Source organism: Rhinolophus hipposideros (assembly GCF_964194185.1).
Source record: "Rhinolophus hipposideros genome assembly, chromosome: 3".
Taxonomy (NCBI): domain Eukaryota; kingdom Metazoa; phylum Chordata; class Mammalia; order Chiroptera; family Rhinolophidae; genus Rhinolophus; species Rhinolophus hipposideros.
The window spans coordinates 11,672,605-11,685,937 of NC_138049.1; the positions used below are offsets into that span (position 1 = coordinate 11,672,605).

General features: G+C 36.3%; 1 protein-coding gene across 3 annotated transcripts in view; it reads left to right on the top strand.

The window, feature by feature from the left end:
- IPCEF1 (interaction protein for cytohesin exchange factors 1) overlaps positions 1-13,333 on the top strand; it is a 160,432-nt gene that overhangs the window by 60,080 nt on the left and 87,019 nt on the right. For all 3 annotated transcript variants that reach the window (XM_081044331.1, XM_081044332.1, XM_081044333.1), the window contains exon 3: positions 5,214-5,262. In XM_081044331.1, the coding sequence (XP_080900457.1) occupies positions 5,239-5,262 (24 nt within the window). In that variant the 5' untranslated portion in view covers positions 5,214-5,238. The remainder of the gene's footprint in view (positions 1-5,213; positions 5,263-13,333) is intronic.

A 13,333-nucleotide genomic window follows, 5' to 3' on the forward strand; every position in this document is an offset into this window, starting at 1 on the left:
AGACTGGAAGCCCAATGTTCTGAGGCCAGTCCAGTCTGGTTCTGGGGAGGGTCCTCTCCTGGGTTACAGACTGCTGATTTCTCCTTGTATCCTCTTAGAGAGGAAAGAGAGTGAGCTAGCTCTCTAGCTTCTTCTTATAAGGGCTCTAGTCCCATCGATGAGGGCTCCACCCTCTGATCTATTTGCCTCCCCAAACTCCCACCCCCAAATACCATCACAGTGGGGGTAAATTTCAACATATGATTTTTTTGTGTGTGTGGGAGGAACACAAATATTTAGTCCTTAACAACCAGAATATGTTAAGGAACATATCGTTTTGAAATTAAATTTATTATTCATTTAATAATGAAATGGTTTTCTACTTTTCAGTTACAGAGTTTGTCAGTAATATATTTTATTTTATTTTGCATCTTAAAAACATAATGACATCATTGTTTTGCCTAAGTCTCATGTTGTGCTATGTTAAGAAATTGTTCTTTAAAGAAAATCAGTGTTTCAAATATGAGAAAGCTATTCCCTTAAACTCTGAAATAAGGCCCCAAAAATGTCGCTAGGAGAGTAGATTAGGGAGTTTAATCAACCTTGAAGTGTGAAAGCGATTTTATTTGATGAAACCTGTTATCACACTTGCTCCAACCCTTTAGTTGTGTGCTAATTCCATTAGGAAGAACAGTTTTCTATAACAAAGCTATTTCTAAGTAATTGCTCCCATTCTAGGTAATTGCTACCACTCATTGAACATGAACTGTGTGGTACATGTTTCCCATATGATAGTTCATTTAATTCTCACAAAAACCTTATGAGTTGGTTATTATTATTTCTGTTTAACAGATGAGGCATCTGCTAGTCAGAGAAATTAAGTGATTTTCAGAAGTTTCCACATTTATCAAGTAGCAGAGTGAAATCTGACAGATCTGTGCATGCAGTAGTTTTAAAATACATTTTTTTTTTTAGTTCTGTAGCCACAAAACCATTTGGAAACCCTTTATACCTCTTCATACTTTAAATTGTCACCTAGAGCTTTTATCATAGGTTTAAAGAGTTGCAAAAGATGTAATTTCTGATATGTTATAAATCTGGATAGTAGAAATGGTTATATTTCTCTTTAAATATAACCTATGCAATAAAAATATCACATTAATGATATGTCCCATTACTTTTTAAAACAAGTAATCTTTGGAGTTTTAAATTCTACCTTGCTCATTTTTCTCCTCTGAACTCGTATTTCCTTTCCACCACCCCATTGATTTTTATCCAGTTATATGCAATATTTTTATTCTTGAAAATATTTTATTGATAATTCTGTCATACATTTCAGCAAAAACAACAACAACAAACAACACATTTAAATTGAGATTAATTTAAAGATTTTTGGGTGACATAATTCTTTAAGTCATAAAAGATTTTATTTAGAATAAGTTGTTACAATTATTATTGGTACATAATTTAACAAACAACATAAGTATGTTGCACATTTTGACAATAATGATTAATACAGGTGGTAAATATTGTTTTGCAATATTGTATTATTTAATGAGATATATGAGGTTTTCCCCCTTATGTAACATACCCATGCATGAATGTTATTTATCGCTAGAGTGAGAGTTCAGAACGAATTTTAATCCTATTGTTGACTTTTATGTGTGTAAACACTTAAAACTGTTTTTCAAATAAATAAATTATAGGAAGGGAGCACTTTTTGAACTCCTTTCAAGTATATACCAACTATCACATGGTGATCTGTCACAACAACTACTTTTAATGATTAATAGACAAAGTAGAGTCTTATTTAATTTTGTTGAAAGCAAAGATTGGAAACCTCTTAGTTTACAAAAGTCACTTGCTACCCTGTCATTAGCCTCTTATACAATTTTAATTCCTGGAAATTATACAAAAATTCTTTGTCAGGACATATTAAATAACTACTACTTCTTCCTTTAACTCTTTCACTTATAGGCCCTGGCTTGAACTGATAGTCTCAGGATGGGTTGGGACTATGGAAAAACTGTTATGTTCAAAACACTTTTGCCAGCATCATTATTATTTTTCATAAGCTGCTTTTATTGTGTGCTTTATAAATATTTTAATCAAAATCTTTGAGCTACATATTTAGCTCATCAAAATATAGATACCATATGCCCTATAACATGGTTAGCTGAGTTGGGTCTCATTGCCCAAACAATAAGAAAATATATTTCTGTGAGTCTCCATGACTACCATTTTACTTCCTAGTTCTTCTTGGATTGTGAGTATATGCTTTGTATGGAAGCGGACAAATGAGAGTTGAGCTTAAATTGTTTTGATGGTTCTTATGCCCTAGATTATCTCTGAATCATTTTGGTGACATTTTAGATTTCATATATGTCAATTACTTTAAGAACTAAGCACTGAAACTCCAAAATCATTAAGTAAACACTCACATGTGGCCTCCACAAAGACACATCCAGCAGTTCTTCTCCATCCAGCACCACTGATTGCATGGTATTTTTACCCATTTGCTGTTTGATTGAGGGAAGTATGACATCAACATATCCTGCAGATTGTGAAGATTTCTAATGGAATATTCACAACAACACTATTCCACTAAACAACAAAAAAATTAGAATTCTTAGGTTTTCTTTGTGGAAATTCATCTATGATTTAATGCTTTTATTGTTTGTATTTTTAATTCATTTACTCAGCATATATCTATTGAATCACCCTGGTACAAAGACTGGGGATGTCGCAATAAACAGGTGAGCAACACAAGATACAGTGCCTGCCCTCAGGTACGTTATAGTACAGTGGGGAGCCAGATGTTAAAGAATCAATCACAAAATTAATAATTCAGTGAAATTATGGGAACTTCTATGAACAAAAGGTAACATGCTATGAGAGAATATAAAATGGGATTGATCTGTCATAGGAGCAGAAAGAGTTTTCTTGACTGAATGACATTTGGTCTGAGGGCTAAAGATTAGATGGTAGGACAGTTGAAGAAGAGCATTCACAAAGGTTCTGAGATTGCTAAAAACATGTTTAAGGAATTTTTTTAAAAGCCAGTGAGTCAGGGAGATGGAAAGAAAGAGACATGGACATGATCCAAGATGGGTCTTAGAAAAGAGATAGGCCAAGTAGTACAAAGCCTTTTTTGTAGGAAATTTTCATGATTTTGGTCTTTATCTCAAGACTCAATGGCCATTGTGGAGGTTTAAGTAAAGAGACAAATGGTTATATGTATACTGAGAAAACATCACTCTGGACAAGAAAGAAAGCTGGGGCATCAGCTGGGATGTTCCTACAGTGAGTGGTCCAAGAGGGAGGTGCTGGTTCCTTGGACTAGGGTGGTAGCAATGGGTTAGACAGGATGGACGTACTTAAGAGTTAGTTAGGAGGTAAAGAGGTACCATATGTACAAGAGAAATATTACTCAAGATCCAAGGAAGCCTTAGTATCAATGATCAGAGCATGCATTGTCCACAAATCTCAATGCTTGGGGAAGAACTAAAGGTGATTTTTATCCTTTTGTCTTTCATCACCTCCTGTGAATTCTGTCTTTGTTTTACTATTACAAGGCTGGCTGATTGAAGGGATTCAGAATTCCCCTGAAATAATACCATTATCTGAGGGTGTGCTCTGTTAGTTAAAAAAAAAAAAACATTTTTGATAACACTTTCCTAAACTGTGACCTTCGCTGGGCTCAGCCCGGGGGCACGTAGACTAGGTCTTGTCCTCTACCTTTGACATTCTCATTATCCAACCAGGGATACCTATCCACAGCATCATGGTACAATACCACAGACATTGAGGAGTTAGTTATGAGCATCGTCCTGTGGGAGATTTTGGGGGGACCAGGATGGTACTATGATGGTTAAGAGAACAAGCTCTGGAATCTGGGTTTGAATTCAGAAATATGCATTTACTAACTTCCTTCTCTAAATCTCCTAAATTGTCTCATCTAAGACATGGGACTAGTAATAGATTATTCATAAGGTGGTTCTAACAATCGGATGGCACGATATATGAAAATCATCAATTTGCTGGGCACATTTATTAACTGCTTAATAAATGCAATAATTTTAGCTATTATTGTAAGGGAGGGGCCAATTAGCCATCTGGGTAGAGTCAGGAAAGGTTACACTGCAATGCTTTATATCATAGTTAAAGGGTATATATAGTTGACCTTTAATAAATCCTTGAATAAGGAATAAATATTTCATGACAATAAAATAATTTTGTGAGCATTTATTATTTTAGGTCATGCTATGCACATTCTAAATATATTTTCTTACTTAATTCTTATCTGACTCTAAGAAAGAAATATTATCACATATGGGAGTCCTGAGGCCCTAAAATATCAGTTTCTTGCCCAAGATTACACAATAAATTGCCAAGCTGGGATTTAAATCAGTTCAGACCAATCCAAAGCTTTGCTCTTAACTTCTACAACCTTCTTTACCTAAAAGGTTGTACCTTTTCGAAGAGGTTATACTTCTTTGAAAGTTGGGAACAACTGGTATACGAAATAAAGTCACATGGGGTATGGATCTTTATTTGTTGTGTCACTGGGAAGAGATCATAAGGCTCTTGGCTTTGGGGAAAATTTCAGTGGCTTGTGGATGTTTAACAAGTTTCTTTCTTGTCAAAGTCTGAAAATATGAGATTTTTCTTTCTTTTTGTTTTCATCTGCATTTCTTGAAACCACAAAGTATCTTGTTTTTCAGGTAATCCACTACAAAGTGAAATACATCAAAAGAGTTTCATCTTCATATTAAAGTTGGGACTTTTAAGGCAGAGGAATTAGTTACATTTTTGAAATTGTTTAGTTAATATCATCAGAATAATAGCAAGGGATCCAATATTTCCACATATTTCATTATGTCATTCATCATAAAGAGGAAATATTTTTATTTTTTTAGAGGAAATATTTTTACTTTTCAAAGATATATGTTTATATATAATATGATAATAAGTACATGAATAATATACATGTCTTGCTATAGATTTGAAAGAATACTGACAAATGTGTTGATGAAATTTTGGCTTATTTTATGAACTCAATTTTAAACAGTTGGCTTATTGAGTTCTGCATTAAAAGGCCATTTAATGAATTGCTTTTATTGAGAAATTTATCTACTGAAATAGAAATACACACCCCGCCAAGGGTCACAGAGATATATGCTCTTATGAATACTTCAATCCCATGTTTGACTGAAATCTTTTTTCTTCTCTAGCTTTTGTTCCAACTTGACATCATACATGGCTACAGATGGCAATGTTCTCGTAAGTACCCTTTGGAACACTCTGAACTTTAGATATTGTTAGTTTGATGAATGAGTTAGAAACTAGAAGCGTTGATTTTAAGTTTGGCTAGCTACTGTGTTTCCCTGAAAATAAGACCTAGCCAGACAATCAGCTCTAATGCGTCTTTTGGAGCAGAAAGTAACATAAGACCCAGTCTTATTTTACTATAAAAAGAGACTGGGAATAATATAATATAATATAATATAATATAATATAATATAATACCGGATCTTATATTAATTTTGCTCCAAAAGATGCATTAGAGCTGATTGTCCGTCTAGGTCTTATTTTCGGGGAAACATGGTATTTATTGATTTCCACTTCATTAGTTACAATGGAATGAAATAATTCTTTGTTAGGTTTCAAGGTTTTGTTATGATCACCAAGCATTTTTTTTTTAAGAATTCTAGCTATTTGCTTTTAAAGATCAAGAAACATAATCATGATTTTAATGTATTGTACATAAGTTATCTCTGTGTTTTAAGTTAACTGGTACTAGTGCAACCTCTATGGGAACAAATTCTGTTAATTATTACATTTTTTTGAAATTGTAGATTCCTTTAAAAAGGATTTTATAGCCATAAATTTGCTTACATTAGGTAGGTCAACTGATCAAGTATATTGTCTTTATTAGAAGAGAAAACGTACGCAGGGAAAAATGAGAAGTAGATACAGGAAACATGGCATTTCTAATAGAAGGTGACAGGGGTAGTGTGGGATTATATGGTACACATCTCTGGCAAATCTAATGACCCCATGATAAATATGTAGGTTAGAGTTTTTGGAATAGAGCCATAAGTAGAATCAAAACTAGGGTGTTGGGAGAATATAGTATAGACTTCTTGCCAAATAAGGAACATGGACAATGGTTTCCTGATACAAATTAGAAAACGGATGTCACAGAAGGTTGTAGTAATAGTGATAGAGTAATTGAGTGAACTAGACAGCTCCTGGAAGGGACCTTATTGAAAAGCAGGGCAGATGATAAAGTCTCTGCTTACTTTAACAATTTCATATCTCAGAAATAGAGAAGGCAATGAGAACATTTTCATTCCGATGCTAATTTTAAATGAGGAGGAAGATAGCTTGCTAATGATGAAAAATGGTGGAAACGCTGGGAGATAGGACTGCAGAAAACTAAAAATGAAAACAAATTATAGTCAGTTATGAACCCTAGGATATTTGCCATCTAAAACTGACAGAGAAGGAAGTGTGATCCCTTGGACACAAATGGGTCGGTGTTGTTTTGATAATAGAAATGTGAATAATCACAATGAAGATAAAGAAGAACAACTGAGAAGGAACGGGGCCACAATAGGAGACATTTGCTAAAATTAGATATAAAAAATATGTACAGGATGTTAAAAGAGTATCCTACAGTCAAGGGCAAAAGCAATAGCACAGATCTGTAAAAACAGAGTTAGGAAGACTAAAGTTCAGAGTATCCAAAGTTTACAAAAAATTTTAAAAAGAAAAACTACATGTGATTATAAGCACATGTGTATGTGTTGGATGGAAAAAAGAAAATTAAAAGGAAGAAATAAGATTATTGGATCCTTGAGCAAGGTAATGCAGAGTTTAATCCTTAACATTGCCTCTCCTTTTCCACTGAAAGAATATAGTCTTCCAGGGGGAAGGAGTTCATCTTATATGCTGAAAAAGAAATGGAAATTAAGATAAATGAGCACTTAGTCACTTTAAATTAATAAATTCATTCAAACATTCATTTCATGTTCACTAATTACTTCTGACTCTAACATATATCAGTCACTGTACTAGGCAGAAACTGGACATATAGCTGCGATTGCGATTGAAACAGTTAAAATCGCCACATCTTTAAAAAAAAAGCATAATGCTGGGGATTGGAACAAAGTTTGCAGATGTGGTTACCTAAGGACTAACATATCATCCATGTAATTCCCAATCCAGAGTCTGTAATTTCGGTTACTGCTATAACATGTAACCTGCTTCCCCTTGGACCTGTGCACAAGTGGATTCTGTTCTTCTTGGTGGGAACTCGGGCTATTTAAGGGTCATTTTCATTCCATGAGCCAGCCTCCACTCCTAGATTCAATCAGCTCAGCTCTGTGTGTCTATTTCCCTGTTATTTTTATCTTATGGCTGGTGAGTCTGGACAATGCTACTTAACGTCTCTCTTAAGCATTTCTTCCAGCTGCTTTTCAGTGGTTACCCTACTTTATCTTTCCATTCAGAAAATTAGTTCAATTTTCTGCTGTCATTTGTTCTCTAAATAAAATGTAGCACAGGAGACCTATTTTTATGCTAGGCAGTTTCAGTAGGCTTGACACATTTGACCTAATCACATCCCGAATTACACTTCATTTTCACTAAATAATATTTATTGAGCTCTGAGCACTGCTTGGAGTCATGTTCCAAGATGAGGAGTTTACCATCTGGTGGGGGAGGGGCGATACTTTTAGGCGCTTTTGTTGATCCAGATTTGATAGTTACCTTTGAGGTTTCTATGGTAAATGGTGCTAATAAAATTGCTCAAGAAACTAGATGCTAAGCAGTTGAAATGTTATTATGTGTGTAGTAGTACAGCTTTGTTCCTTTTTGTCAAGTTGAGCTGGCTACGTTTGATTGCATTCTTTTCTCTCCTCTGAAGGGAAACAGAAGAATGTTCAAAGCTAAAACTTCACATAGAATCCAAGGTATTAACTCACCAGGTTCTGTTGGTTTTACTTCCTACATATTTTCCCACCTTCCCAGACACAACACTTTGCCCTTCCGTCTGCCCACTGGGCTCTTTTGTGTCTGCACCTGCCCCCTCCAATGCACTTGCCCCAGAGCAGAGTGGATTTTCCTAAATGCAAATTTGATTGTGTCCCTCTCCTGCTGATATCTGTTCCACAGCTTCTCATTGGCTTTTAGGTAAACTTTATACTTTCAAGCATAACGTACAAGGCCCTGAATGATGGGACTTGGGTACTTTGAACGTGGTTACCCCCCACACTCCGTGGTTGATTCCTACTGGATCTCACCCGCATCCCTATATCAGGTTCTCTTAGGCTCAGATCTTTATCTTTCAGGTCATTGTTTTTAATCACGTCATGGGGTGCCTGTCCTGGCTCCCCCATTCTGGGTAATTATCCTTGTTTAATTCTTTGTCTTCTGTGTGTGGCTGTGCGGGAGCTTGTTTGCCATTAAATCTCTAATCCTTGACACAAGTAATTGTGCTGTAACTGGTGGCTGAATACACAAAAGCCATAATTTACCAAATTGTTGGCCCGAAAGAATGAGCTTAATCGCCTTTAGAATCTGGGTCATAGTTTGTTGGGAAATGTTTAACACAATGATTAGATTTGGTACAATCCCTAACCGTTTCTAAGAATCCCTCGTGTAGTCCTTCATATTGCTAAGGCTTTCTGTACCTCACACTGCAGTGATACGAAAGCATTATACACTAAATCAGTATTGCATAGTTTTGTGTTATAATTAGTTTCTCACATAAATAAATAAACAAATTAGTAAATAGAGATAAATGAATAAACACTAGCACGTATAAATCTTAAAGGCTTGGTTAAGATAGTTCTCTGGTCTCAGATTTTAGCAACAATGTTTTAGCGAAGGAAGGAAAACAGCCCTAATTTAGGATGACAAGGCTCAGAGGGAATGTGGCACATCATCTCTTTCACCATCGCACATCATTCTTTTGCCTAAAGCTCCTGAGATTTCTTACTTTCAGGGAAGGCTCTTGTGGGGAAGACATGTCAGAATTATCTTACATCAGGACTGTATGACAGTGTTTTCTCAGCAACTCTTTAAAATCAAGTCCCTTCATTAAATACCGCCTGAAAATAAAATGGCAAGTGAAATCTTTTTTGTGGAACAAAAGTCTCTGCCTGTAAATCATGGTTGCTTAGTTCAGTTTTCATGCCGAGAAGGACCAGCTCACTGAATGCGAACAGACATTTACTTGTGTCGCTGTGGCTGGGTCGTCTGCTGTTGCCCGGACTGTCATCTGTGGGACGATCCATCCAACAGCAATCTGGTCCTTGTGTTTTCTTCACAAAGAAGCTCTGTGAATAATGATACTCACAGAACGTGTATTGCCTGGTCTTGTTGTGTACGGTGTGCCGTGAGCAGCCCAGACATGACTCTGAACTCCATGGCAACCTGCCCTGCCCCTCACTCCATCTCTATGCCTGTCCTGTGTGTCTCAGGGATGTGGTAATATTCAGGGGTGAAGTGAGTAATCTATTTTTCACGTTTTTGATCAACCAAAAAAGAACCGAAAATTTGGCAGCTTCATCATGTTTTTTAGACTCCATCAACATAACTCTCTGTGGAAATGGCTGTGCCCGGGCTGATGTGCATAAGTCTGACACACAGATCAAACTCAGAAAGCTGTTTAACTTTTTTGTTGTCTCAAGTAGGGCTTGAAGTGGAGACGTGCCTGACAGCTGTCCCGGGAATAGATTACGGGGTGTAGATTTGTTAGCTCCCACTGGAAAACTGCTGTCCCTCCTTTCAGCCCTCCTTCACCCCATGCATTTCTATTTTTAGGTTCCAGATTTTTAGTATTTGGAGGATATGGTTAAAACAGGATACTGGAGAAAGCTACTGTGGTTTTTGAGGAAATAGCAATTTAGATAGAAGTAGAGATTTGTTTAGCACAAGTCCATTTTACCTTCAAGGAAATACCAAGGGTCAATTCTCAAGGTGGGTTCAAATTTAGTGTCAGATCAACCCCAGGGACTTTTATCTATGCACGTGCTGCTTTGGGGTGAGAAAGATGTTAGAGTGACTTTTATGTTGCTTGAGTCTGATGATGTTATTTACTAGTGAAGGCATTTTTCAGCTCTAAGTAATTAAGTAGTTAAGTAGAGGGCTTTTCAGACAGTCTGACAATTAAGTTCAAGAACTTGTTGCAATGATGTTACTAACCTTTTTTGATATCAGAGGGATTATTCATTATGAATTTGTACCAGCTAGACAAACAGTTAACCAGGTGTTTTACTATTTGGAAGTGCACTTTTTCTAGGATGAGTTCTCAAACTTAATTGTCAGACCTCATTTTTATTAAATCTCCATTTGTGCCAGGTACAAGCAGTAAGGCACACAGGAAGTAAAAATTGATATAAGACACAGTTAATCTTTTGGTAAGTATTCACTAAGTGGTCCCTAAGTGTCAGGCCTTGGGCTAGGTGCTAGATGTTGAAGTAAGGGCATGTTTAAGAACACCAATTCTGTCTTGACATTTTGTCTAATCATTGACTCTAAACACAGTCATAGTCATTCAACTACAGAGCTGGTAAAAGAGATTTGATAAACTTTAAGAAGCAACATGAAGAGGGATAGTGATTGAATAAAAGGGTGGGACAGGGGAAAGGGCTTATCTGAGATTGCTCACAAGTTTGGGTTGCACCTGGGTAGACAGTGTTACCACCATGTATGTACCACATAGATATGTAAACAAACAGATTATAACATCCATTTTAGAGGCATGAGCAAAGCATTGTGGGAAAATGGAGGACAGAAGAAGTAGAGTAACATGCAGTTAAACAGTAGGCTTAGGAATCTGACTAGCCTGGGTCCCAGTCTTGGCTCTGCTACTATGTTTGTGATCCGAGGGGAAGTTATTTAACCACAGCTAGATGAAGTTCCTCATTTGTGGAAAGGAAGATAAAAATCATACCTACCATGAAGATTTTTGGGAGATAATATAAATCAATTGTTAGTGACTATAAATAAATAACACTGAGTGACTGTAAGATTATTCTAAGAGCTAACTGCCTTCTAAAGTCAGAGAAGACTTCAGGTAGAGGTGGCATTTGACCTGGGTCTAAAATGGTAAATAAGCTTTAATCAGATGAAAAATGAAGGAAGGAAATAAAGTATTCATAAGTATGGAGTTGTTAAATGCCTGACATTTATGTAGAATAGAAGAAAAGTTAAAGTTGCCAGGAGATGAAATGGACAGATGTCTTGGTAGCATATTGAGGTTACTATGGGGAAGGGACTCACTTGTGATTTGGATTGTGATTTCAAAATGGAACCTTATAAATGAAATGACTGGCTTGCATTCAATACCAGTTCTGTGAGTTCACACTTCGATACCCCCCTCTGTTGCAAACATAGAGCAAAGATAGAAACGTAGAAAAACACTAAAGCAGAGTTAGGCTCAAAAACACTGTAATCAGCTCTGTGGATCAGAAATGAATCGAGCATGACTGAGCTGTGGGCCCAATGAGCACCTTGTCTGGAGGCTGGAACTGGTTTGCCTCCTGTCCCAGAGTAAGGGGGTGAAAAAATGCTCAGCTCGTGTGAGGAGAGCTATTTCTGATGACAGTGATAAATGGGGGCTTCCTCACTTGTGAAAGGGCTAAAGGTGAAGAGAAAACAGTTGTGAAACCAGGGCTTGGGGTAATCCCATAGCCACCTGAGGGCCTAGGGAGGAAATCAGGAAATAACCTAATCACCAGCTAGATCAGTGACTGGATTTGCAAGATTCTCCCCAGGACATGATTGGAGGACTGATAATAAATCAAGTGGAAGCAACCTCCAAACTGATAAAGAGGGAGCCATGGGCACAGTGGGACAAAGGGAAGTGGGGAGGGAGGGGAGAGAGAGAAGGGGAAGAAAGAGAGGGGGAGAGAGAGAGAGAGAGAGAGAGAGAGAGAGAGAGAGAGAGAGAACACAAAGCACTTCCACTCACAATCCTGAAAATTTAAATTCTAAAACAGATTTTTAAAATGCTAAGTAAGATAGAATATAGAATAAAAAATACAAAGATACCTTTATTTTACATGAAACCAACTTTTTAAAGCTTGAATGTGAAGATCGTTGAAAGAGTAATCTTCAAGGCTCTGTTTATTTCTTCAATTCCTATTCAATCCTAACCCACTGGAATTTGTCTTCTAGCCCAACTTGACACTGAAATTGTGTTTGCCAAGGTTTCTAATGATTTTTTTCTTTCTCTTTTACAATGGCAACAGCTGATGGTTTGCACCCACCTTTCTCTTGAATCAGTCCCTCACTTCCACAACAAGCACTCTCTCGATTTTTTTTCCCCCTTGGCAATTCTGCTCAGTCTCCTTGCTAGACTCCCATTGCTTCTATGAGACATATTGTTTTTCCTTCCTTTGGATTCTGACTTCAGTCCTTTGTCATTCTACATATCTGGGTGATCTTATCCAAACTCAAGACTACTACTCTCTAAACACTGATGACGCCCAATTGTATATCTTTATTCCAGATTTTCTCCCAATCCCTAGATCCTTAAATACTATATGTCCTGAATAGTTCCACTTGGAAGCATATGTACATATGTACCTCAAACTCAATATGTTTACTACTGAATATATATATATATATATATATGTCTGTGTATATATATATATATATGTCTGTGTATATATAAATATACACACATATTTAAATAAAATATATACACATATAAATGTATATATACATGTATACACATATTCGAATAAAAATATATATTGATATTATATATAAAACTACTTTATTTAAATAAATAAATATATATTTAAATAAATGTATATATTTAAATAAAAGATGTTTTTAACTGTGATCTCTATAGTGATGTCAGAAACTCCAAAAATTTCCTCAGCACTTTGCTCCCCCTCACTGTCTTCATTCTAACTCCTGCTGCCCACCCCCACCTCTCCTTGTCCCTGCTCCCTTCTTTTGCTCCTGTTCTCCAACCCCCTATCTCCTCTCTCTTTCTTCTCCCCCTTCTTTCTGGTCCTCCTTTAAAAAATTTTTTTTTTTTTATTTCTTCTATTTCTCTTCTATATAGAACACACGGTGGCATCCAGATTCTTCTCAAAGTCTAGTCCTTTCTCCCATCCTACTTTTTATATAACATCAACAATAAAAGCAATACCTTAACAGGCTACTACTTTGGGAGTTTTATTCTTGCAATAACGATTTGTATTTTACCATTTACTTGTGTGAATTTGGGCCAAACACCGAACTTCCATTTTCTCAATTTCCTCTTCTGTAAAATGGGAGTAAAAATAGCTCGTAAGACATAAATATAAGAATTCAATTTGGGTAT